The sequence below is a fragment of the Spermophilus citellus genome (genome assembly GCF_964194105.1).
Source record: "Spermophilus citellus genome assembly, chromosome: 18".
NCBI lineage: Eukaryota > Metazoa > Chordata > Mammalia > Rodentia > Sciuridae > Spermophilus > Spermophilus citellus.
The window spans coordinates 19,682,085-19,709,023 of record NC_138200.1 but is presented as its reverse complement, the minus strand read 5'-3'; the positions used below and the strand labels follow the sequence as shown (position 1 = coordinate 19,709,023).

General features: G+C 40.4%; 1 protein-coding gene across 5 annotated transcripts in view; it reads left to right on the top strand.

Moving 5' to 3' along the window:
• Positions 1–109: 109 nt before the first annotated feature.
• GPATCH1 (G-patch domain containing 1) overlaps positions 110–26,939 on the top strand; it is a 44,711-nt gene continuing 17,881 nt past the window's right edge. For 4 of the 5 annotated variants that reach the window (XR_014019541.1, XR_014019542.1, XR_014019543.1 and 1 more), the window contains exons 1-13: positions 110–263; positions 7,970–8,104; positions 9,431–9,516; positions 10,554–10,714; positions 11,530–11,627; positions 12,782–12,840; positions 13,468–13,710; positions 14,692–14,839; positions 18,170–18,249; positions 21,071–21,275; positions 23,701–23,994; positions 25,242–25,420; positions 25,832–25,959. Coding sequence is in view for 2 of the 5 variants with exons in the window: in XM_081273093.1 (XP_081129219.1) it covers positions 191–263; positions 7,970–8,104; positions 9,431–9,516; positions 10,554–10,714; positions 11,530–11,627; positions 12,782–12,840; positions 13,468–13,710; positions 14,692–14,839; positions 18,170–18,249; positions 21,071–21,275; positions 23,701–23,994; positions 25,242–25,420; positions 25,832–25,959 (1,889 nt within the window). In the remaining 3 variants the exon portion in view is untranslated. The remainder of the gene's footprint in view (positions 264–7,969; positions 8,105–9,430; positions 9,517–10,553; positions 10,715–11,529; positions 11,628–12,781; positions 12,841–13,467; positions 13,711–14,691; positions 14,840–18,169; positions 18,250–21,070; positions 21,276–23,700; positions 23,995–25,241; positions 25,421–25,831; positions 25,960–26,939) is intronic. The other variant, XM_081273094.1, reaches the window with a different exon arrangement.

Sequence of the window (26,939 nt, the reverse complement as noted above, 5' to 3'; positions counted from 1 at the left end):
TTAGGATGGCAGGCAACTCCTGCCTGGGTCCGCTTTGCATTGGATGGGCCTAAGCAGTGAGCAGCAATGTGGGCTTTTTCCTATTAGTTTAGCCTAGAACATCACTCCAATTCGCGGAGGAGGAAAAGCGAAAGGCTTTTGGCCCGCCTCGGCCCCCGTAGCGAGGGGGCGGGGCCCGGAAGGGAGCAGGATGGCGGCGCTGGACAGTGACAGCGAGGAGGACCTAGTCAGCTATGGGACGGGCCTGGAGCCTCTGGAAGAAGGTGCGGACCGAATTAGCAGAACCTAGAAAATAGGCTGGGGATCCAGGATTCGGGACGCCAAAGTGCAGCTTGGTGCTGGGCCTTTGCTCACTCGCTGTGGGCACTGGGGACGCAGCGATTGGGGAGGCGTGCGCTGCGCTCCCGGGGTGCTCACGTTCTGGGGGGAACACAGACCCAGAGGGATGAGGGGTACAAATCTGATGAAGCAGCTCGTGTGAGAGCGGGGGGTGGGGTCGGCAGGCAGCCTCTTCTAAGAAGGGGACGTTTGCGCTCAGACTTGAAACCAAGGAAGAAACCAGCCCTGGGAAGATCTGGGGGCGTGGGGGGGGGGAGCATTTCAGGCAGATGGAACAGCAAATGCAAAGGCCCTGTTGGGGCAGCCAGTTTAGTCTATGGAGGGACAGGCAGGCTGGTGTGGGTGGAACAGGCAGCACCAGGGAGAAACCGGCAGAAGGTGATGTCAGAGGTGCAGGCAGGGGCTGCATCTTGGTATGGTAAGGAGTTTGGAATTTATATTAAATTTAAGAGAGCCATTGGAGGGTTTTAAACATGGAGGGATGTGTGTGCGTGTTTTGATACAGGGGATTGAACCCAGGGGCACTTTACCACTGAGTTACATCCCCACCCCTTTTTATTTTTTGTTTTGATACAAGATCTCGCTCAGTTGCTCAGGGCTTCACTAAGTTGTTGAGGCTGGCTTCAAACTTGGTTATCCTCCTGCCTCAGCCAACCCCTATTACTGGTATTAACGGTACAGAGGCATTGTCTCCAGACCTTTTAAATGCTAATTTCCCTGCTTCACTCTTTCTCACTCTCAACCAGACTGTTCTCCAAGTCAAAGGTGGAATAATATTAGAAATAGAGCCAGAGCCAGAGCCAGACCTAGGCCGGTGGGGCACACCTACAATACCAGCTGCTATGCTTGGCTGGGGAGGCTGAGGCGGGAGGATTAGGAGTTCAAAGCCAGCCTCAGCAACAGGGGGGCACTGAGCCACTCAGTGAGACCCTGTCTCTAAATAAAATTCAAAATAGGGCTGGGATGTGACTCAGTGGCTGAGTGCCTCTGAGCTCAATCTCTGGTATCCCCCCCCCACACCAAAAAAAAAAAAAAAAAAGAGAGAGAGAGAGACAGGGTTTCTCTTTTAGCATCTTGCTGTTGTTGAGGCTGGTTTTGAACTCACAATCTTCCTGTCTCAGCCTCTGGAGCTGCTGGGATTACAGGTGTGCATCACTGCGCCCAACCCCAGTCCTTTTTTATATCTCATGAAGAGACAGAGTCTCACTGAGTTGCTTAGAACCTTGCTAAGTTGCTAAGGCTGGTTTTGAACTTGAGATCCTCCTGCCTCAGCCTCCCTAGCCACTGTGATTACAGTGTGTGCCACCATGCCCAGTTTGCCCTCAGCTTATAGAAGGCAGAGAAAGGCTAGTTTTTTAATTGCTTCTTAATGTTTGAAGACAGCCTTTCTGTTTCCTCTAAGACATCTCTGTTCCACACTCAGTATCTCCAGTTCTGTGATAAATTCAGTCTCACCATTATTTTCAGAGCTCTTCTCCAAATAGACCAGGTATCACTGGTATTCCATCATTCTTGACTATTCTTCATTGGAGACTATTCTGTATTGGAGAGTGTCAAATCTAGTAAAGAATTGCCAGGTTTCTGTTCTCGTGACTAAAAGGCTCAGGGGTCACTCCAGTTAAACTGGGCTAACTGGGCTGCGCAAAATAACCACACAAGAGACACAAATACCTTTTTCTTTGGGGTCGCTGCGACGGCTCCTCTGGCTTAAGGGTCCACAGAAAGAGAGAGAGCGAGAGCACACGCTGACCCTTTTTATTGAGGAGAAGCTATTCAAATGAGGCAAGGGGTCAGGTTTCTGGGGGCTGAGTCTATCTTCATGATGTCCACTGTCAGCAGGTTGACTGACACCTAGGTAGGCCACACCCAAAGGCACAGTAAGAGAAGGGGACACACACAAGGCACTTCCATGGAAGATTCTACCCTAAACAGGGCAAGGGATTATATTACAAAGGAACAGGTGAGCATAGCTTCACCCATGGGGCTGTAGCAAGACACACCCATGCATGAGACACCGACCCTCGAACCCAAGAAGGGTGGGGAAAGCTCTGCCACATTTCTGCGACTGAGCACCTCAGCACCCAGCCGGGGAGTGTGACTCAGTCACATGTAAGGTTGGTCTCCCACAAAGAATAAAGTCATAAATTTTTGCAAGTTCTAAAAAATGTGATATAGATGAGAAATATCCTGTACAAAACAACCAGAAAGCCTCAGGAGGCAGAATAGGGGTCCTGTAAAGACTGGTTAGAACTTAGCTATGCAAGAAGATGACAAGGGCTAAGCATGCATGTGTGAAGTTACTACAGCCATGTTAAGCATCTGTTCCCATCATTTCTATATTTCTGGTCTCACGGCTATTTCCTTGTCAAGTGACATCTTGTTACATCATCAACTATTTGACCTTTATTTTTCTATTTCTTCTCTTTCTCCTCTTTCAGGATTAGATCCAGGGTCTGTACTACTGAACTACATCCACAGCCCTTTTTATTTTTTATTTTGAGACAGGTTCTCTCTCTGTTGCCCAGACTAGCCTTTAACCTCTCAAGTATCTGGGATGATAGGCATTCATCACCACATCAGCCCCATCCCTTTTATTCTATCTCACTATGTTGCCAGCCTCAAACTTGGGATCCTTCTGCCTCAACCTCCCAAGTAGCTGGGATTACATGAGTGTTACCTACTGTGCCTGGCTCTAGTTCTTGTTTTGATGATGGACAAAAAATTTGAAATGAAGCTTACTAATCATGCATTCGAAGTGGAAGGAAAGGACATGTAATTTGTAGATTTTTTTGGTCTGGTCTAGAAACATCCTTTAATTTCTTAGTATTAAATTTTTTTGAGGATTGATCATTGTTTTCCTGCTTCCTTTCTTTTTCTTTTTTTCTGTGCTGGATTGAATCAAGGGCCTCCTGTAATGCTAAGCACACATTCCACTGAGCTACATCCCGTTCATTGTTTTCCAAGCACTTTGAAGTGTAAATTCACTCTGACTATATTTTACAATATATAACACTATTACAATCACTTTTACTCTGCCTTTGAAGTTTTAGTGACAGGCTAGACAAATATTGATAGAGGAGGGACTCCACACCTTAATTAAAGTCACTGGTCCTGACTTTTGTTAAGAGTTAGCCAGGGAACTTAGTGATGGTGACCAACATGAAAGGAAAAGGGCATTAGTACTTACCTATTCTTTCCCAAGATATTTTCACTTGGTTCCAGAATTAATTCTCATCTCCAACTCATTCTGTACCTCCTATATCTCCAAACACATTCTGTTTTCCTCCTTGATGCTGTGACTCTTATCCTTAAAACTACCTGTGAATTCCATCACCCACAGCACATACCGTTCACTCTACAGCATCATATTCAAGATCCTCCACACTGTCTGCCTTTCTGATTCTGTCTTACACTTCTTCCCCCTTCTTTAGTCCAATTGGACTGCTTTCTCAAGATACCCAACAAGCTGCACCCACAGCTCAATATTGCCTTGTTATACCTCCTCTTCGCTGATGGATGTCAATGCTTCTGTTGGGAATCATATCTTTATCTGCAGCTTTCAAATTCTGCTCATGCCAGGCATGGTGGTTCACACCTGTTATTCCAGCTATTCTGGAGACTGAGGCCAGAGGATCACAAGTTCCAGGTCAACCTGGGTAACTTAGTGAGATCCTGTCTCAAAATAAAATTTAAAAAGGGCTCAGTATGTAGATCAGTGGTAGAGTGTTTATGTAGCATAAACATAAGAGACCTTGGATTCAATCCCCAGTTCTGAAAAAAAAATTCTGTTCATTCCTAAGGGTGGCTGATATGGCTCTTCATGTTGTCAGAAACACAGAAACATGCAGGTCTCTTATGTTAGTCTCTGTGTTTAGTTTTCTACTCCACTGACTAGAACCAAGATGCTTAATGAAAGGCCTCCAGTAAACTTCTGTCCAGGAATAAGGGACGTTGTGGGTGGTATCCCTGGCCTGGAGACAGAGTTAAAATATGGTTCAGCTTTGTGCTTATTAAGTGAGGAGTCCAGGGCAGTTACTTAATCAGTATCCTTATCATTGTATAATAAATGAAATGATTTCTCATATCTGATATGGAAGGAATTCATTGTTATTATTAGCAGTAATTAGGACAGGGCGTAGCTAAAATGCCACCTCCCTTCTGGAGTTTTCCCATCACTATTTCTAGAAATGGCGCCTTCTCAGGAGTCCTGTGGCACCTAGTTGGCCACACTGGTTGACCCTCATCATTTGTTGCTACAGGTCCCACTTAGTTGTCTGCAGATTGTATCTTCCCTTCCAGATCAAGAACAGAGAGCAGAGCAAGAATAGTACCTAGGCTTGGAAGGACCTGCCCTTATCTTAGCCCAGGTATTCTTAGCTGGCATCAATTAGCAACATCTGAGCTGGGTGCAGTAGCGCAAGCCTGTGATCCCAGCAGCTTAGGAGGCTGAGGCTAGAGGATTGTGAATTCAAAGCCAACTTCAGCAATTTAGTGAGGCTTTAGGAACTTAGTGAGACCCTGTTTCAAGGTAAAATAGAAAAACCTCTAGGGCCGGGTGGCTCATGCCTGTAATCCCAGCAGCTCTGGAAGCTGAGGCAGGAGGATCACAAGTTCAAAGTCAGCCTCAGCAAAGGCGAGGTGCTAAGAAACTCAGTGAGACCCCTAAATAAAATACAAAATAGGGCTGGGGTTGTGGCTCAGTGGTCGAGTGCCCCAGAATTAAATCCCCAGTACCTGTTCCCCCCAAAACCCCCCAAATCAAAAAACAAACAAAAGTAGCTGGGGATGTGACTCAGTGGCTAAGCACCCCTGGGTTCAATCCCTGGTACCATACAACAGCAACAAAAAAATTAGCAATGTCTATAGGCATGTTTTGGTTGTTACAGTTATTGGGATGGGGGCTAGGAGGAGCTGCTACTGGCATCTGGTGTTACAGTCCAAGGATGCTGCTAAAAATCCTAAAGTGCCCAGGATATCTCCCCACAACAATTATCATTTAGCACAAACTGTCAGTAGTGCTGATGTTGAGAAGTTCCAACTTAGCCAACAATCATGCCAGTTGCACATGTGGTAATGAAGTGTATACTGCATTTCTAAGAAATGATTGAACATCTTGGATTAGGGGGCCCAAGCTATAATTTGGTTCTTTAGAGTAAAAAAAAAAAAAAAAAAAGAAGACATTGTAGCTGATATTAACTGAGCTATGGTTAGACACTATGCTCATCTGTCTACATACTTAATCCTTATTATCATTTTTCAAAGATGGGATCCATTGTTACCTTCATTTTATAGTCTTGGAGGCTGAGGTTTAGAGAGTTTAAGTAATTTGTTCAAGACCATAATACTAACAAATAGTGGGATAGGGGGATTTGAACTCAGCAGATCTCCTGATTTTCAAACCTGAGCTCCTGTTTGCCCTGCTATAAGGTTATACTCTAGGAATGACCTGGACTTTCATAAGCCACAGATAAGAATTTAAGACTATGAAGCTGGAAGCTCCTTTACTTTTTGTCTTCTATTATTTATTCCAAAAATAGGAGCAGCTGGGCTTGGTGGCACATACCTGTAGTCTCCAGTACTTAGGCTGAGGCAGAAGCACACGAGAGCCCATGAGTTCAAACCGGTCTGGGTAACATAGTAAGACCACATCTCAGAAAAAGAAAAAAGAAAAAGAAAAATGTGGGAACTAAAGTAGGAGCTGACTTAAGTATTATAGTTAACAGTGGTCCATGTGCTCCTCAACACATCTTATACATTGTATGTAATAATGATAATAATAGCATTAGCAGCTAGTAATTTTAAAGTATTTATTGTATGCTACTTATTTATTTATTTATTTTTTGGTACTAGGGATTGAACTCAAGGGTGTTTAACTACTGAACTACATCCCCAGCCCTTTTTATGTTTTATTTTGAGACAGGGTCTCACTAAGTTGCTTACAGGCTCACTAATTGCTAAGGTTGGTTTTGAACCTGCAATGGTCCTGCTTCAGCCTCCTGAGCTGCTGGGATTACAGGTGTGCACCACCATGCCTGGCATGTATGTGCTACTCTTCTTGCTGAGAACTTTATAGGCAGGCATTATTTAATTTGCACATTCTATGAAAGAGCTATTGCTATTAATGTCATTTCTCTTTTATAGATGAGGAGATTGAGGCACAGAGAGGAGGCTAAATTAACTGAAGTTTAGCACCAGTAAAGGTGGAGTTGGCTTTAAAGTGCACAGTGCTGTGACTCTCAATCCCTTTCCCATAATTAACCACTGAACCTGTTTTCTGTTCTGTTTAAATAAATGCAGAATTCTGCAATTTTAATTAGAGTCAACAAAATTAGGCAGGAATTTTTGACATATACTTGAAACCATAAATCTAAGGAATTTTTAGCCTAGGCTAAAGTGTATCAAGTGCCTTTTGCTTGAGTGAGGTAACAACCCAGCTCTTTTTGACAAAGTTGAGAAAGGAATCAGTTTAAAGAATAGTAACTCTGGAATAAAGAGATTCACAGAAATTAAGGGAACCCTAAGACTTGGGGAAAACAGAGCCAGCCGTGGTGGTGCATACCTAATCCCAGCTACTCAGCAGGAGGAAACAACTGAAGTATGAGGATCGAAATTTCAAGGCCAACCTCCACAAATAATGTGTCACTGCAGCATATTGCCTTCTTCATTGCCAGGAGGTTTCTCTTCCAGCTGTTTGAACCCTCCCTAATAATTTTTATTTTTTTATTTTTTGGTACTGGGGATTGAACCCAGGGCCTTGTGCATGTGAGGCAAGCACTCTACCAATTGAGCTATATCCTCAGCCCATAATTTTTTTGTAATGAAATTTAATAGGAAAAGCAGGGCATTTTTGATACAATATTTCTAAAATAAACTTGATAAAATATATTTTTTCTGGACCCTATAAGCTAGTAAAGTCTAGAAAGAGCAGCTTATTTTAAAAGTTATATTTGAAGTCGCAAGAATTGAAGATTGTTGTTTAAGAAATAGTTATATTTGAAGTTGCAAGAATTGAAGATTGTTGTTTAAGAAATGACCTTTTGGGCTGAGGTTGTGGCTTAGTGGTAGAGCACTTGCCTAGCAGGTGCAAGGCCCCAGGTTCGATTCTCAGCACCATGTAAAAATAAATAAAATAAAGGTATTGTGTCCAATTACAACTAAAAATTTAATTAAAAAAAATAAAAAGAGGGCTGGGGTTGTAGCTCAATGGTAGAGCACTTGCCTTGCATGCATGAGGCCCTGGGTTCGATCCTCAGCACCACATAAAAATAAATAAATAAAAATAAAGATATTGTGATCATCTACAACTAAAAAATAATATATTAAAAAAAATAGAAAGAAAAGACATTTTCCCCAGAGGCTCTGGAGCTGAGGCAGGAGGATCACCAGTTCAAAGCCAGCCTCAGCAAAAGCAAGGCACTAAGCAACTCAGTGAGACCCTGTCTCTAAATAAAATTCAAAATAGGGCTGGGGATGGTGCTCAGTGGTCTTCTGCTCCTGAGTTCAATCCCTGGTACTTGGAAAAAAAAAAAAAAAAGAAAGAAAGAAATGACATTTTATGACATTTTCCCTGAATTCTAACTCACCATTTTCTTCTTTTCATTCAAAACACATTTTTTTTTTCCCCCTTCAGGTGAAAGACCAAAGAAGCCAATTCCTCTTCAGGATCAGACTGTCAGAGATGAAAAAGGAAGGTATAAACGATTCCATGGAGCCTTTAGTGGAGGGTTCTCTGCCGGGTATTTCAACACTGTTGGCTCAAAAGAAGGTATGATCTTTTCACTCACAGCTATTCCATTGCTAAAGCAAATGACTGAAGTATCCTGATTTCCCTCTCCTGCCTTTTAAAGAAAAGTTCTTCTTTAAATATTTTGGTGTATACACTGTAGTCTTTTGTATTCTTCAAATGTTTGTTGACTTGCATGTTGTCTGTTGACTGCAACCTGAAGATGAAAGATTTATGTTGTTTTTTTAATTTTTTATTATAACTTTATAGTTATACATAGTAATTGGGTTAATCACGACAAACACATACAAGTATGGAATTTGATTTCAATTCAGGATCTCCCCTTTTACCTACCCCTCTCCCTCCTGTGTTCCTTGAAAAGAGTTTTTTTCCACTTTGGAGAAAAATGGATACATTCTAACCAGATGATTAAATCATAATAATGACTTTGTTTCATACTGTGTCTGCCATGTACAAAGTACCCTCACCAGGATTCACTGAGTTAATCATTGATTGTCTCACCTTACTCAGTGACTAAGGAGGACAGGTGTCATAGGTGTTTAATAGATGAGGCCATAGGGTCAGGGAGGTTAAGGAGTCAGCCTTGCTTTAGAACTATCTGGGGAATCACCAGTGGCTCTGCTAACACTAGGGACCTCAGCATGATTGGTTACTACTTGCTCTCCCCCTAGAGAAAAAAAAAATCAATTGAAATTTTCACATTATATAGTATAAAACATTACATATTGTTTAAAATAATGTGTGTTTTTTGTTGTTATTTTGTTTTTGTTTTTCTTTTGAGTACTAGGGATAAAACCTAGAGCCTTGCTCATACTGAACAGGTACTCTACCACTGAACTACACCCTCAACCCCATATTGTTTCTTTTCTTTCTTTTTTTGTGGTACTGGAATTTGAACCCAGGAGTGCTCTACCACTGAACCACATCCTCAGTTTTTTTTTTTTTTTTTTTTTTTGTGTGTGTGTGTGTGTGTGTGTGTGTACTGCTAGGGATGGACCTCAGTTCTTTTAAGTTTTTATTTTGAGACAGGGTCTTGCTAAGTTGCTGATGCTGGGATTACAGGTGTGGGCCATCATGCCTAGCAGAATTTTATTTCTTTTGTTTCTAATTCTTACAGAGAGACCTCACTGTATTCACTAAGATTTGACAACAGGGGCTCTAAGGATTAATAAGAACTTTATTTGAGTTTGTTTGAGTAATTATGTCTATATAAGCAATGTGATGGGCAGTAACTGAAAGTTTATAGTTATTGTGAGTTTCAAGTCTCTATATGTTACTTAATTATGTAGCTATAAACCAAAATATTATGTAGGATCATAAAAGTCTAAACTCTTTTTTTCCCCCCAGGATGGACACCCTCTACTTTCATATCTTCACGACAGAATAGAGCAGACAAATCTGTTCTTGGTCCTGAAGATTTTATGGATGAAGAGGTGGGTGCGCAAAACTTTTTAGTGCTGGTTCAGTGGTGGGATGTGTGTGGCTGGTTGTCGTACTGTCCCTCTCTCCAGAAAGTCCAATGTCTGATTTCCTCTTTGTTTATAAGGCTTTATCGTCTTAGTTCAGTTGTTTTACATGCCCATTCCTAAAGCTGTCCCTGGTAAGGAAAACAGGACCAAAATGACTGCCTTAGATAAGACAGGAACCCCTATTCATTAACTATGCCCTCTCCCACACTAGGCACACCACTCCTAAAGTGCTTTGTGGCCTGGTCAGTTTCAGAGCTCTAACAAGGAAAGAGGAAAGGGGCAATGGATGTTGGATAGGCAGCCACGGCATCTGCTCCAGAAAATGCAAAAGGACTCAAGGCCTGGCACATAGGCACTTAAAGTGCTTGCTGGCTGTGATGCTAAGCTTTGCTCCTTCACACTGACCTTTGAAATATATACATATTACATATAAATTATATATAAATAATATATAATTACATATAAATATAAATTTATATATATATATAATTTTTTCTTTTAAAGGTACAACCTCTTTTTTTTGGTACTGAGGATTGAACTCAGGGGCATTTGACTGCTGAACCACATCCCCATTTTTGTATTTTATTTAGAGACAGGGTCTCACTGAATGACTGAATGCTTAGTGCCTCCCTTTTTACTGAGGCTGGCTTTGAACTCACAATCCTCCATCTCAGCCTCCCAAGTTCTGGGATTACAGGTGTGTGCCACTGTGCCTGGCGACCTTTGAAATATTGTTGAGAAAAACCTTGGCCCCTACTTCCTGTCTTTCCAGCTCAGTGGTGTCTGTGGCCCCACTGAGCAGCCATTTTTGAGCTCTGTTCTTGGCTACTAGCCTTTCATCATGTGAGGATGAGATTCAAAGTCAGTGTGAAGTCTGCTAACTCTGCTGTTCTTGAGCTAAACTTTGTAGTTTTAAGAAGAAGTAAAGCGATGCCATGTATCATATTTAACCATTTTCCAAATAATGTAATTCTGTTTCTTTTTTTTTTTTTTTTCCCAAGGATCTTAGTGAATTTGGGATAGCACCTAAAGCAATTGTTACCACAGATGATTTTGCTTCCAAAACCAAAGATAGAATACGAGAGAAAGCCAGACAGTTGGCAGCAGCTACGGCCCCTATTCCTGGAGCCACTCTTCTTGATGACCTCATAACGCCAGCAAAGTGAGGAGAATTTAATTCTGACTGTTCTGCTCTTGGCATCAATGCTTTGCATATGTGTGATTATCTTAATTAGGTATAGTTTAGTTACAAACAAGAGAAATCTTCTTGACTAGATGTCTAAGTGAAAATAGGTTTTAAGTAGGTGTGGTGGTACACATGCATAATCCCAGCTTCCTGGGAAACTGAGGCAGGAAGATTGTAAGTTCAGGTTTTTTTTTTTTTAATACTTTTATTAGTGTTGATGGTCCTTTATTTTATTTATTTATTTACATGCAGTGCTGAGAATCGAAACCAGTGCCTCACACGTACTAGGCAAGCACTCTGATACCCCAGCCCAAGAATGCAAGTTTGAAGTCCGCCTAGCAATTTAGGGAGACCCTGTCTCAAAAAAAAAAAAAGAGCTGGGGATGCAGCTTTTTTTCCCCCACCTCCCCCACAGGCCTTATGGGCTCTCCCCAGTCTGCATCATCTACCCCCTCTTTCTGTACACCTTGTTCTGCTTCTGGGCACGTGGCCTGATATGGCAGCCACAGACATTTATGGTTTCCCAGGCCATATGCTTGACAAGGACTATGTAGAATTCCTGTGTGCCTATCCTAAGACCTGGGAGAGAGAACATCTGATTGACTTCCCCATTTGAGGCGTGCTCCCCAAGCCTAGGCAGCTGTAGCTGGAGCAACAGGGCTGGGTTATTCTGATGCAAATCAGGGGGCGGGCAGAGATAAAACAGGGAGCTGGGCCAGAATTCAGATGTTGCTTATTTTTTACCTTTGCAAATATAAAAAGAAGTTAATTTTCCATGATTGCTATCCTAGATTATCTGTTGGTTTTGAATTACTAAGAAAAATGGGTTGGAAGGAAGGACAAGGAATTGGTCCTCGTGTAAAGAGAAGGCCACGCCGACAAAAACCAGGTATGTGTATTGGTTGTCCTTAATTCTGTAGCATGCTTTTTAATGGCTTCATGTTGTGGAAAAAAAAAATTATGAGGCTGCATGGTGTACATGTTTTTTAAACTAGGGATTTAACACAGTGGTGCTTAACCATTAAGCCACTGAGCTACATCCCCAGCCCTTTTTATCTTTTATTTTGAGAAAGCGTTTTGCTAAATTGCTTAGGGCCTCACTGAGTTGCTGAGGCTGACTTTGAACTAGTGATCCTCTTGCCTCAGCCTCCCGAGTCCCTGGGATTACAGGCATGTGCCACCATGCCTGCCTGCTTTTTATTTTTCATTTTATTTTATTTAGTTTTGAAGTGCTGGGGATCAAACTCAGTGCCTCATGCATATGAGATAAGTGCTCTACCACTGAGCTACATCCCCGGCCCTTTTTTTTTTTTTTTTGGATACCAGGGATTGAACTCAGGGGCTCTCAACCACTGAGCCACATCCCCAGCCCTATTTTGTTTGTATTTTACTTAGAGACAGGGACTCACTGAGTTCCTTAGTGACTCACTTTTGCTGAGGCTGACTTTGAACTTGTGATTCTCCTGTCTCAGCTTCTGGAGCTACTGGGATTACAGGCGTGCACTACCACGCCCAGCCCATCCCCAACCCTTTTAATTTTATTTCAAGATTGGCTGCCCAGGTTGTCAGGAGGCAATCCTCCTGCCTCAGCCTCCTAAGTAACTGAGATTATAGTTGCATGCTGCTGTGCCCAGCATAATATTCATGTAAAATTTAGCCTTTTTATGTGTAATGCACAATAGCTTCCTGAAGGATGGTAGTAGTCCACATTCCCACCAGCAGTGTGTGGAAATTCCTGTTTCCTCTGTCACAGTTTATCATTATTTTCTAATTTTTCCCCTGTCCTCAGTACCCCCAGCTAGATTAAGTGAACTCTTCAAGGGTTGCAGCCATTTTCTTTGGTTCTCCCTGGTGCTGGTACAGAGTGGTTATTCACTAAACACATGCATTACTGTCAGGGTACTGATTGGCTGCAGGTGTAGTTCATGGTCCCCTTGGGATCTACTCTGATCCTAAAGTGCAGCCAAGTACCTGGGAAGAGTGTTAGTAAGTTGGGTTTTTTTAAGTTGCTCATGACTAATGCCTTTGAAATCTCTTTTACAGATCCTGGAGTAAAAATCTATGGCTGTGCATTACCCCCTGGAAGTTCTGAAGGTTCTGAGGTATGGTTTAGTAGAACCTGTTACTTTATGACTGTGAAATTTTAGGGGCAAGAAACAACTTTATAAATATATCACATCCCATTACCATGAAATACCCATACTCTAAAATTGTCCTGATTATGTCAGGTAATGTTTTCAGCAACACACCAGCACCATAGATGTCCTATGTCTGTTCAGATTCTTTAAAAAAAAAAAAAATTTGTAGTTGCAGATGGACAGTGTGTCTTTATTTTGTTTATTTATTATTTTTTTATGTAGGAATGAGGATCAAACCCAGTGCCTCACACTTGCTAGGCAAGTGCACTGCCACTGAACCCTAGCTCCAGCCCCATGTTCAGATTCTTTGTGTGTGTGTGTGTGATGCTATAAACCAAGGTCCTTATGCAAAGCAAGCACTCTACCAACTAAGCTATATCCCTGGCCTTCCGTGATCAGATTCTTAAAATGGAGTTGTTTGCCTTACTGTCATCTGCTCAGGGACATGATTTAGTCATTTGTATCAGCATAAATGAGAGTTTGGCAATTGTTCTGTTTGGAGTTAATCACTGCATTTTAATATAGTATTTCATGGATTTATTTTGTGGCATGCAGTGACTCACATTATTTCCACTTTAAACATGGATATAGGAAGAAGATGATGACTACTTGCCTGATAATGTGACCTTTGCACCCAAAGACATCACACCTGTGGATTTTACACCTAAAGATAATGTACACGGACTGGCTTACAAGGGCCTGGATCCCCACCAAGCACTTTTTGGAACTTCAGGAGAACATTTTAATCTTTTCAGTGGAGGATCTGAGGGGACCAGCAATGTTCTTGTAGATGTTGGACTGAATAAAGGAAGAAAATTGGGAATTTCAGGCCAGGTAAAAGTGTTTGTGATTTTTAAAGGTGGAAACACTGACAAATGAGTTATTTTCCATGTTGCATCTGCCTCAACATCTGAAGACTTTGAAGTGGGTATGTTTTCCATGAAGATTTGCAATGTACGCCTTCCTGGCTATAATAATGTTCTTGTGGGAGTTTGTGTGTTGCTAGGGGTGAGGACTGCTTGCCTACCCTCGTGAGGCCAAGCAGAATACCACTCTTACTGCTTTGGTTTAGCAATAGTCTAACTGCAATTGGCTTATATCTAAATTTTATTAGCTCTTAACACTCTTTCTTAGTGCCACATGCCTTAAATCAGGAACCCAGAGATAATTTTATTTGGAGACTTGTTTTATAATTTTGGAAAGTTTAAGAACTTTTACTGATTGTTCATCTTCTTAAATTGATTTATAGTTTCTTTCTTAAAATATACTTAGGAAATGGTTGCTTCATCATTTCAGTATTACCTTTACTTTTTGTGCATTTTCTGCTAATTCTTTTAACAAAAATGGACTTGTTGGAGGTTGTCTCTCACAAAGATTAAGAGTTTGTATGGTTGCTATTAGAATAGCAATGGTCTTAAGACCCTGGTCACTAGCCCTGACCCTGGCCATTAGCACTGACCCAGGCCACAGTGATTAGGAGGTGAACATTTCTACCTTTCTTCTCTTAGTGGCCCTGTTTCTGTTCTGCTGCATTGCTTTGATGTGTTCACCATTCTTCTTCTCATGCTGGAACCTGACCCATGGCTGCTGTGGGGGCTGGAGGACAGTTTCACACTGGTGATGTGGCATTTACTTCTGGTCATTGTTTTCCAAGAGACTTGAGGCTCTGTGAATCTGGCACTCCCATTTGCTTCTCTCTTGGTGATCCTAAAGTGCTAATGTAGTGTGCTCAGGCACATCCTTAAAGCAGTTAGTTTATCCTTTGATGCAGATATACCCTAAAACCTGCTCAGTTTGAACCCTTGTTTTCTGAAGGCTTTTGGTGTGGGTGCCCTAGAAGAGGAAGACGATGATATCTATGCCACAGAAACTCTATCCAAGTATGACACTGTTTTAAAGGATGAGGAGCCTGGAGATGGACTATATGGCTGGACAGCACCCAAGCAGTACAAAAGTCAAAAAGGTAATTCCATACCCATAATCAATGGTAGGAACAAGTATGAGGATCTTGGAAACAAGAGATTGAAAGATCTGTACTAGTGTCGATCTCCATGGAGTAGGGGATTATTGGTCAATGATGCAAGATGAGAAATAGAGGGGAGAAGAGAGACCCACTGTGGCTTGTAAGAAAGAAGTATGTTTAGACAAGGCCAAGGCCAAAACAGGCTGTCAAATTGGGGCCTTTGGGTAGGAAGGAGAGGTCTGGGATCAGAGATGGAGTGAATGTGTGGACAGGTGCCCATGTTGCTGGTCAGAGCTGGCAGTGGGTCAGGGGAAGGAGCCCTTGGAGCTCAAGGAACTGGGCAGGTGGTCAGAGTAAGCCAACTCAAGTGGCAGGTCAGAGACCCAGCTGTGGGACCAGATGATAGGTATACCAATAGACTGCAATAGGAAAGAGCTTGGTGCCCAGCCTGCTTCCCTGCTTGAGCCCCTGTCACTTAAGGGGTTCTCACTGATGTCAGAAATGGACATCTTTCAGCACAAGGTGAATCTCAAGTCAGAGTTTATGGTGATTCAGATCATATGATTAAATTAATATTTCAGTTTTCTTTCTAGAAATGGTACAAGAGGGTAAAAAGTGCAGAATTAAGTATCAGTAGCGTGTAATTTAGAATCAATCATACCCAAATTTGAATTCTAATTTTCCTTTTTAAAGTGAGGTTAAAGTCCATTCTGGAGGTTGTTGATTAGATGGCATAACTGGGTGTTTGACACACAGATCAGCAAACTGAATACATAGCACATATTATTCCCTTGGTTACAGTAATAACAATAACCTAAGTAAGTCAGGAGGTGAGAGCTGAGATAAAACAATCTATTCAGATATGTTAGTTATAGTCAGATAAAGTTTGTTTTAACTCTTGTCAAATATATTTCAAGGGCTGGGGATGTAGCTCAATGGTTGAATGCTTGCCTAGCATGTGTGAGGCCCTGGGTTTAATACCCAATACTTTAAACACACGCACATACCCCTCAAATATCTCTGATTTTCTTGTTGAAGTAATTTAAGCATTACAGAGGAATATATGAATATGAGCATCAGCTCTCAAGATGCTTTATATTTCTAGAAGAAGGAGAACTAGTGTAGGCAGTTTTTAAAGGTAGTTGGTACAATGACTGGAAACAAATTCTGGAGAGTCGGCCTAGATTCTAGTCTGGGCTCTCCCCATCTATCAGCTGCAGTCTTAACCTCTCTGCTTCAGCATCCTTGTCTGGAAGATGGGATGACTGTGAAATACCTAGCTTATGGAGATGCTACTATACATAAAGAGCTAAGAACAGGCTGGGCACTGAGCAAGGGCTTCGTAAGTGTGAGCAGCCACTATTGCCATTGCCATGTAAAGAACCCATGGTTTTACACAGGATGCCAAGGGTGTATATACCAACATTTGTAGGTATTACCTCAGGGTGGTAATTAGGCTACTTTTACTTGTAGTTTCTGATTTTTCTACCCAGTTCATAAATTATTTTCATAACTTAAAAGATGATAACATATTAACACTAATATATTATCATACTATATTATTATAATTACATTAAATATATAATTACACATTAATTATTCATATGTTACATAGTTATCAATATATTAATATTTTTAATATTTATGCTAATTATATTATTTTAAAATGTAGTATAGTAATTATTCAGCATACCTAGAAACTGGTAGGGAATGAAATTGATCCTATTCTATATATTAATACCAATTGATTGTTAATCATATAAATTATAGCAATAATTAATATATGTAATTAAATTAATAATATCAATATGTAAATTCTATAGTAGTTAATGCTATATAATAACATACATATTTAAATCTGCCTTTTTTTTTTTTGGTGGAACTGGGGATCAAACCTAGGCCCTCACGCATACTAGGCAAGCAGTCTACCACTGAGTCACATCCTCAGCCCTTTAAATCTGCCTTCTGAGTCAAACCTTTCACTTTTCTCTTATATAGCACCCCTCCCTGGGAAGGCTGGAGAGTGTCTCCTTTGAGCCCTGCAGCTTCCCCTGTGTGTCTCTGCTTTGGCCCCTTTCCAATCGCCAGGGCCACAACATCTATAGTTTCTACTGTATGGTTTTTCACCAAGTAAATCTATCTTCATTTTACCCAAAAACCTCCATTATTGACTTTTTAAATTGTTCATATTTTTTTCCACTATCAGTAGGTCATAATATTTTTTTGGCTTTATCTTTATATACATTTGTTACTTCTTCAAAATTGTTTAGAATAAAACAGTGAAAGTAAAATATTTGGGTTTTAAAAGAATACAAAATTCCAGGGATGTGAAATTTAATCCTAAATTGCCCTCTAAAATTTTAGGAATTTCTAGAAACTAAGAGGAAAGTTCAACTAAATTGAAATGCAAAGTGATTTTGTGGAAAGGATAATTAATTACATGGTGGTGTTGTATTACTAGCTGCTTCAAACCTCAGCTCACCTGCACTGTGGGCTGGGCCTGCTTCTGGACTGAACACTTAGCTTGGGTAAATGTTTGAGATTGTCCTGTAGAAGGGGCTTTTTGCTATAGAAAATGCAGTTTGTGTAAATACACTTTTGTCATAATCACTCTGTGCAGTGAGTCCTTGAGAATCAAAGGGCCTTTGTCAATGGGGCTGTCTCTATGACTAGTTGACAGTCCCTGCTCTGGGTCTGGAGGGCATTGGTCATTCAGTTTCTTCAGTTTGTGATCTTTATCTCCTGTTAGAATTTCATTTGTGAAACAGACAAAAGTACCTTTTAAATTGTGCTGGGATAGATTACAAACTGACCTGATTATGTTGCCTTTTGTGCTGTATTTGGATTGTTACTAAGGAAATTGGGGTAGCCTCCCTGTGGTTTTTCACCTAGTTTTAGAGATGACTCTCACAGTTAAGATTTTTATTTTGGGGGCTGGGGTTTTAACTCAGTGGTAGAGCACTCTCGGCACCACATATAAATAAATAAAATTTTAAAAAGATTTCTATATTTTACCCATATTTGTCCCTTTGATGGTTTTACTTGAGGTTTTTACCTCATAGAGTTATCTGTAGGCTTAAGACCTAAGGCCCTTTGTTTTGGGAGGTCATATCCTCATGTCTGGGCAATTAATCAGCTGAGGGCGTCACTAGTCACTGTGTCAACAGAGGTGTGAGGGCTTTCCATGCCATTAGGTTTTCTCCTTACTGCTACCTTAAAGTGATAACACCCATGACATGTATGATTTATATTCTTGTAGATAAGCTCATGTCTTTGTGTCAATTTAATTGCCTATACTTCTAGAATTAATCAATGACATCATTTTTGTAGAATCAGAGAAAGATCTTCGATACATTGGCAAAATTTTGGATGGATTTTCCTTGGCTTCTAAATCTTTATCGTCTAAGAAAGTAAGAACAACTTTTTATTTAAAAATTTATTTACTGGTTTGGTGCTTAAAATATTTGCTGCTGAGTAATCTGAGTTATGATATTCATTGAAAAGATAAAGCAATTTTAGATTAAAAAAATAATAGTCTAAGTTACTAACAGTTGTCCAGAAAAACATATTCTGCTTTATAAAGGTCAATCAGTAGTAATGTTGTGTTCAAAATATCCAGTTGCTAATCTTTTAAAATATTGGACACATGTAAGCTGCTATTGTTACCAGAAATGTCAAATAACATTAAGGGAGAATGTAAGGTTTTTACATGTATGGAAAGGGAGCCTAATTTTAAAATGGTGTTGAAGTACTCATTCAAGGTTTTGGATGTGACTCAATAATAGAGTATGTACATGCATGAGACTTTGGGTTCTAAATAAATGCATATGGATCGGATCAAATCCTGGGCTCAAATAGCTCCTATCCAAAAGAGGAAAATTCCATAGACCAGTCCAGTGTGCATCTGGGACTGAGCGCCACAGCCAGAAAGGGGCCAGGGCTTCACCTGCTAGAATTCAGAGGTGACTCAGTTCCCACTTTCTGGAAGCTCCAAAATCTAGAAAATAGCTGGGTATTGTGATGCATACAATCATAGCTGCATGGGATGCTAAGGCAGGAGGAACACAAGTTCAAGGCCAGCCTAGGCTACTTAGCATGATCTATCTTAAACTAAAATTTAAAAAAGTACTGGGGATGTAGCTCAGTGGTAGAGTACTTACCTTGCAAGTGGGTTCAATCCTTAGTACAAAAAATAAAATAAAATAAAATAAAAAACCCCACAAATCTAGAAGATGACCTAAAGATCTGTTAATATGTGTTTATTATATCAAGAGTGGGATACCATTTAATGCAATTATTTAAAAATATCTAATATGACCAGAAGACCTCTAGAACTGATAAAAGAATTCAGCAAAGTAGCAAGATACAAGATATCACCATTCATAAATCCATAGCTTTCCTATCTTCCAACAGTGATTCTACTGAGAAAGAAATTGTGAAAACTATCCCATTCACAATAACCTAAAAAAAATAAAATAAAATATTTTGGATTTAATTTAATCAAGGAGGTTAAAAATATCTACAATGAAAATTATAGAACTCTGAAGAAAGAAATTGAAGAAGATCTTAGAAGAGGGAAAGACCTCCCATGCTCTTGGTTAGGCAGAATTAATATTGCCAAAATGGCAATATGACCAAAAGCACTATACAGATTCAGTGCATTTCCCATAAAAAAATACCAATGACATTCTTCACAGAATTAGAAAAAAAAAATCCTTACATTTATTTGGAAGAATAAGAGACCCAGAATAGCCAAAACAATCCTGAGCAAGAAGAAGGATGCAAGATCTCAAATTATACCAGAAAATTAAGGGTTGGATGTGGAAGCTAGACCAAAATAAGTGCAAAAAGCCAGGGATCGGGGTGCTGGTAGGGTAGTGGTGTTGGATACCATAAAGATAATAAGGAAGATCAGTAGAATAGAAGAAGGTGATTGAGATGGGTTGTGGCAATATTAAAAAAAAAAAAAAGAAGGTGATTGAGAGGGAGGTAGGAAGGACAGGAAAGGGGAGGAAATGCGGATGAATTTAATGATTTAATGAAATCATGTTATGTGTAAATATAAATATACCACAAGGAATTCCCCTTTGTGTATTCGTAGAAAGCACCAATCAAACATAGATAAGTAAGTATGTGAAAGGAAGATCAGTAGAGTAGAGGAAGGAGAATAATGGGAAGAAGTAGGAGAGGGAAAGTGTAAGTCAAATTCCATACATGCATGATGTTGTCAAAATGAATCCAAATACTATGTCCAACTAAAATTCTCTAATTAAAAAAAAAAAATAGATGGAGCTGGGTCTGGGGCTCAGTGGTAGTGCACTTACCTGGTATGTGTGAGGCACTGGGTTAAATTCTCAGCACCACATATAAATAAATAAATAAAATAAAGTTCTATCAACAATTAAAAAATATTTTTAAAAAATGAGAAAAAAAAAAGTCTAATGCTGAGCTGGGGATTTGCTCTGCAGTGTAGCCCAGTGGTAGAGCACCCACCTAGCATGATGCATGGGATCCGGGGTTCAATCTCTAGCACTACAAAATAGAAAGCAATACTTTTTTAAAACTTATCTGTTTGCCATCAATTAATGCCTTCAGAATTAAAAACTCAAATTTCCCAAATACATTTCAGCTTCATTTAAATCAGTTTTTTTTGTTTGTTTTTGGTACTGTGGTTGAATCTTGGGGGTGCTCTACCACTGAGCTATATCCGATTATAGGTGTGTGCCACAGTGCCTGGCACTTTGTCAGCTTTTGAATTAAAAATGCTTTGGATCAAAAAGAAAGGCTTTAAGTTTCAATTTGTTAACGTAGAAAAAAGAGTTCTGAATTTAAAAGTAACCAATTTGAAGTTGATATTTTTTCCAAAACCTCAAATCATACTTTTCTAAGTTTTCTGCTTTACAATGGGCCAGTCCTGCATGTGAGCCATTATATTGTGTTATCTGTTATCATCTTTATTGCTCTCATCATATAAAACATGCATATTAGTATCTATATGTAGAAGTGGGCAAAGATGACATTCAAAATGTGTGAACACTAGAACAATGTGGTTCTGGTGACCCCCCGGGGGTTCAGTCTGGACAGATGGCCTGGCCAATCCACTGCTGTCTACTGCTGAATGTCAACTTGGAAAGAGGTAGGGTTAATGATGCTCAGAGGTAAAGGGTTTTTTTGGTTAAATCTAACATGATCTTAGTCTTTATTTTCTGGGTTTTATTTTGTTTTGTTAAGATTTATCAACCCCCTGAATTGCCAAAAGACTATCGACCGGTGCATTATTTCAGACCTGTGGTAGCTGCGGCCTCAGGGAACTCCCACTTACTTCAGGTGTTATCAGAGTCAGCTGGAAAAGCAACACAAGACCCAGGGACACATAGCAGGCACCAACTGAATGCCTCCAAGCGGGCAGTGTTGCTAGGAGAGACACCCGTTCAAGGTATGTGCCATGGAGGAGAATAAAATCATTACATTTAAAACAACTGTCTCATCAAAGTCAAAATGGAAAATTGTGTTTTTGCTTTTTTTTTTTTTTTTTTTTAGGGCTGGGAATTGAACTCAAGGCCTTGAACTTATACCAATACCCAGCCCTTTTTATTTTGAGACAGAGTCTTGTTAAACTGCTTGAGTTGGCCTTGCCTAAATCTCCTGAGTGGCTGGGCTTATAAGTGTGCAGGTGTGCAGCACCACACCCAGCTTAGAAAGTTGTGGTTTTCCCACTGCAGTTTTTTATGTGCTTTTGTACTCCCAAACTATAGGACTAATGTCACTTATTGTCAGCAGCATATGGCCAGGTGTAGTGGCGCATGTTTGTAATCACTGGGATTATATCAGGCTCCAGTGACTCAGGAGCCTGAGGTAGTAGAATTACAAGTTTGAGGTCAGCTTCAGCAAATTAGCAAGACCCTCAGCAGCTTAGTGAGACCACGTCTCAAAAAATAAAAAGTGGTGGAGAGGTAGCAAAGTGTTTAAGACCTGTTTTCTGCTCTCAGTTTGGGTTCTGTTGTAAAATCAGCTTTTACTTTAAGCCCAGCTGTTTCTAGGCTTTTGATACTTATCTTAGGAATATGGTTAAGACTGGGGACATGTATGCCTTTTCGGCATGGCCTGGGAAAGTATGTTTTTTCTCCCTGGAGCTAGGGATGTTATTCAGCTTGTCTTCTGAAAGCCTAAAAGGAATGGTGTGCCTAGAAGTGTGGAAAACATGGAGAATGCTCTGCAGGGTGCAGCAAAAAGACCCACCGTGAGATGGCCTTGGACTTTCAGGGGCTTATGTTCTACAACATTGCCATTTGGGAGCTAATGGTATCTCAAATATAATCAACCAAAATGGATGTCTAGATCCCCCGCATTCTTCCCCAAACTTTCCCAGTGGCTACCACTCAAAACAGAATGGGAGAGTCCTGATTCTTAGTTCTTCTCTTTTCCTTCCTTCCCTGGCAAGTTCTTTCAACTCTTCCTCCAGCAGTCATGGGGACTCTGTCCACTTGTCTGCATTTCTGTTGCTCCAAACCAGGTCTATCCACCATCTTCTCTCACCTGGCTGTGGCCAGCAACCTCCTTTTTGGTCTTCTTATTTCCCCTCCTCCTGCTTTTGGTGCATTCCCCTCAGTAGCAACTGATGAGCCACATTACATCAGTAGTTCCTTACAACTCTCTGAGGCCTCTCATACGTAAGTATTCCCACAGGCCCTGTACAATCCAGCCCTGCCCTGGCCTACCTTTTTTTTGGGGGGGGGGCGGGTGTGGAGGTACTGGGGATTTAACCAGGGGCAATATACCACTTATCTTCATCCCCAGCCCTTTCTATTTTTATTTTGAGACAAGGTCTCACTAAGTGGCTTAGGGCCTCAATAAGTTACTGAGGTTGGTCTTGAAGATGTGTCTCAACCTCCTGAGCTGCTGGGAGTACAGGTATATGCCACCATGTCCAGCCCTGGCCTACTTTTCAAGCCACATTATACTATTTTCTTTTAACTTCCCTGCAATCATTTTATGATCCCCATTTCTGCACTTGAACTCTCCAGCCAGGATGCCAACTCTGGGACTGTGTTTGCTATTTCCTCTGCCTTTGTTCTTTCCTCATATTTGTGCAAGTTTGTCGCTTTATATTTTACTTGAGATGTATCTTAAGTATTATCTCTTTAAGAGGCCTTCTTGTCCTTCACTAACCATCATTTAAGCTAATTCTCTTCCCTATCTCCCTCTCCTTTCCCAGCCTACTCACTTAAGTCACTCACAGTTATGTCACCTTGTCTTTTTCATCTTTGGCTTTTTTCCTGCCCATTTCCCTCACTAGTGAAAGGAGGGATCTCATCTGCAAAGTTCCTTCAACCTTTGGTCAGTGCCTGATGTGGAATCGGCACCCAATAAGCATTTGTGACAGGAATGAGTGCTTGTGGATAGCTCTATGCTGTGGACCAGGGCTTATGACGGCAGGACTGTGCTTTAAACACTTTTGTTTTATTTGTTGTTTGTTTTTGATGGTGCTGGGGTAGAACCCAGGGTCTTAGGCATACTAGGAAAGTGCTCTACCACTGTGCTGTATCCCAGTGCAGACAGGGTTGCATTGTGTTTTTTGGGGTGCCTTGAACTCATGATCTTCCTGCCTCAGCCTTCTGAGTAGTTGGGATTACAGGCATGCACCACTATGCCCTTATGCTTACATAAATATCCAAGTATTAGCCTCCATTTTTGTCACCTGTAAAATATGAGTCTCATTATTTTACGGCCCTCAGGTTCATGGGGATATATGAGTAAGATGAAACACTAAACATAAAATATTCATGTAAATTTGTAATATTGAAAATATACGTAGATATACTGTGATACCTTTCATCTTTACTTAATACTATTTTTTTTAGGTTCAGATACTTCAGTGTTAGAGTTCCTGTCCCAAAAAGATAGAGAGAGAATCAAAGAAATGAAGCATGCAGCTGACCTGAAAGCAGCTCAACTCAAGGCCAGGAGTCTGGCCCAGAATGCTGCAAACAGCAGACTTCAGTCCTCCTCATCAGACCTCAGACACTGCTCTTGGCGCATGGCCTTGGGGGCTGGGACAGCCACAAGAGCCAGCAACTTCAAACCTTTTGCTAAAGATCCAGAAAAACAAAAACGATATGAAGAATTCTTAGAACATATGAAAAAGGGTCAGAAAGGTGGGTACTAGGCCTGTGACTCTCACACCTCAGCCAGGGTTGGTAGCATTCTCTCTATTCTCATCCTATTCCAAGATTTAAAGTATTCTATTTGGCTAGTGTTTTCACTTGTCTGAGGTTTTAGGCCCTGGCTCTTGACCTTATGAAGTAAGAACAATTAGCTTATATTTTTCTGTACCTCAGATCTGAAAGAGCTGTTTAAATCAAAGTATGTCTTGGCAGTGGTTAATGATAAATTAATTTACTGTTTATAAATGCTTGACTTCTATAAGTGTGGCTTTTCTCACCAAGAAAAAACATCATGGGCTGGGATGTGGCTCAATCCGTAGCGCGCTCGCCTTGCATGCGTGCAGCCCGGGTTCGATCCTCAGCACCACATACAAACAAAGATGTTGTGTCCGCCGAAAACTAAAATAAATAAATGTTTAAAAAAAAAAAAAAAAAGAAAAAACATCATCTCTTGCTTTACCTTAAGATCCTAACTGTCCAGTCCTGAATCAGTCTAAAATTTGACGTGAAGAGGTAGTTGGTTATTAAACCATTATATGAAGAGAAATAGTGATCTATGAAGTAAACATGGAAAGGATGAGAAAGGGGACTGCTATTATAGAGAGTGATTCTTGTGACAGGTCCTTAACAAATTCAAGGGGTTGTTTTTCAACAACAGATCTTTGGGGAATATAAAGTCTCTTTACTGTGCCTTTTCTTTTTCTTTTTTAATTTTATTATTTTTTTAGTTGTAGGTGGACACAATACCTTTATTTTATTTATTTATATGTGGTGTTGAGGATCGAACCCAGGGCCTCACACATGCTAAACAAGTGCTCTACTGCTGAGCCACAACCCCAGCCCTCTTTACTGTGCCTTTACTCTCTTCTAAGAACCTTCGCCCCCTACTGTTGGTTTGTAAAACTAAAGAAAAACGATAAAGAAAATGCTTTTCTGTCAAGACATAGGCATATAATTGTGATGAATTTAATCATTGTTTGGAAGTGATGACAAGCAAGGTCCTTGCTTTTCAAGATTCAATCAAGTGCTGACCTTCCAAATAGTTTTCTCTGTTCTATGTAGACAGGATTCAATAAAAGCAGCATGTTAAAGGAAAGAGCAAAATTACATGAGAAGTACCACTCAACACACGTTTCCTGTGGTGAACGACATAGGAATACAGTGATGCCCACCACCTGGTCTTCTTTAAGCCCCATCTTTTTCCTAGAAGTGAGCAGTATCTTGTTCCCTGTACATAGATGCTCTGGAACGTTGCCTGGATCCTAGTATGACCGAGTGGGAGCGAGGCCGCGAGCGGGAAGAGTTTGCTCGGGCGGCCCAGCTGTACGTGTCTTCCCATTCAACCTTGTCCTCCAGGTTCACTCATGCAAAGGAGGAAGATGACTCAGATCAAGTTGAAGTCCCTCGGGACCAAGAGGTCTGTCTCTATTATGTTCCTACTGGGTGAATTTGATGCTATCCTATATGTCCATCCTACCCTATCCTACTCCTCCAATCTGCTACACATGAGCTGTACCACTAAACTACATTGCCAGGTCCCTGGTAAATTTTAAAATTAAAACAACAGCTAAACATTTTAAATCCCTCAGTGAAAAGATCAAAATACATAGGGCACAGTAGAATAAGAAACAATTTTATATTTTAGCATCCAAGGTACATAAGCAAAAATGTTATAGCATGGGCTCTTTTGTAATTCTAGACAATTGCTTGAATATTTATTTTATTTTATTTTGTTATGGAAGTGCCAGAGAATTAAGCTTGAAAAATGGAAAAGCAGTCAGGTCAATTGTATGACCACTTGATGAAACTGAATCATGTCTTTTTCCAGAATGACGTCAATGATAAACAGTCAGCTGTGAAGATGAAGATGTTTGGAAAGCTTACCAGAGACACATTTGAGTGGCACCCTGACAAACTTCTATGTAAGAGGTTTAACGTCCCTGACCCTTATCCAGAGTAAGTTGATAAACCTGTCTTTACATCAGTACAAAACCCAGTCCCTCATATGAAAGCTCACTTTCTCCTTATATACCTTTTAAGTTCCCTTTCTCTAGATAAAATTGTGAATCTTTGTAGTTGCAAATTTTGCAGACTTGGTTAACTTCTATTAATTTTTTGCTAAAACCGAAATCCAAAAAACAGATATTGAGATAGCAAATTTTATTCCATATTGAAGGTTTGAAACTAGGATATGTCTAATTATGAAAATTTAATGCCTTTGTTTGCTATCTTTTTAATGCTCCTTTTTTTAAATACTTACTTTTTAGTTTTAGGTGGACACAGTATCTTTATTTTATTTTTATGTAGTGCTGAGAATCGAACCCAGTGCCTCACGCATGCTAGGTGAGTGTGCTACCACTTGAGCCACATCCCCAGCCCTTTAATGTTCCTTTTGTAATTTACACTTAAAAGATTTGATCATAAACACTGCCATAAAGCACATACAGTTAAACCAGACCTTGTTAGGAAATGTATATGTTTTTAGCAATGGAACTTTTCCTTGGTGGAAATCCATTTTCAAAATTAAATTCCAGCACTTACTATAATAAAAGGAAAAACTCATGAGCTTTGAAGTGAGCCATTTGGGCTGGGGAATGTGGCTCAAGCGGTAGCGCGCTCGCCTGGCATGCGTGTGACCCGGGTTCGATCCTCAGCACCACATACAAAACAAAAGATGTTGTGTCCGCCGAAAAACTAAAAAATAAATAAAATTCTATCTCTCTCTCTCTAAAAAAAAATAAAATAAATAAAGTGAGCCATTTGAGGGAGGCCCTAAGCAGTCAGCAAGACCTTGACTCTAAATAAAAAACATAAAAAAGGGCTGGAGAGGTGGCTCTCCTGGGTTCAATTCCCAAAACCCAGGGGTTCAAGCACTCTGGTTCAATTCCCAGTACCAAAAAAAAAAAAAAAAAAGAGTCATTCAAAATGTGTGAACT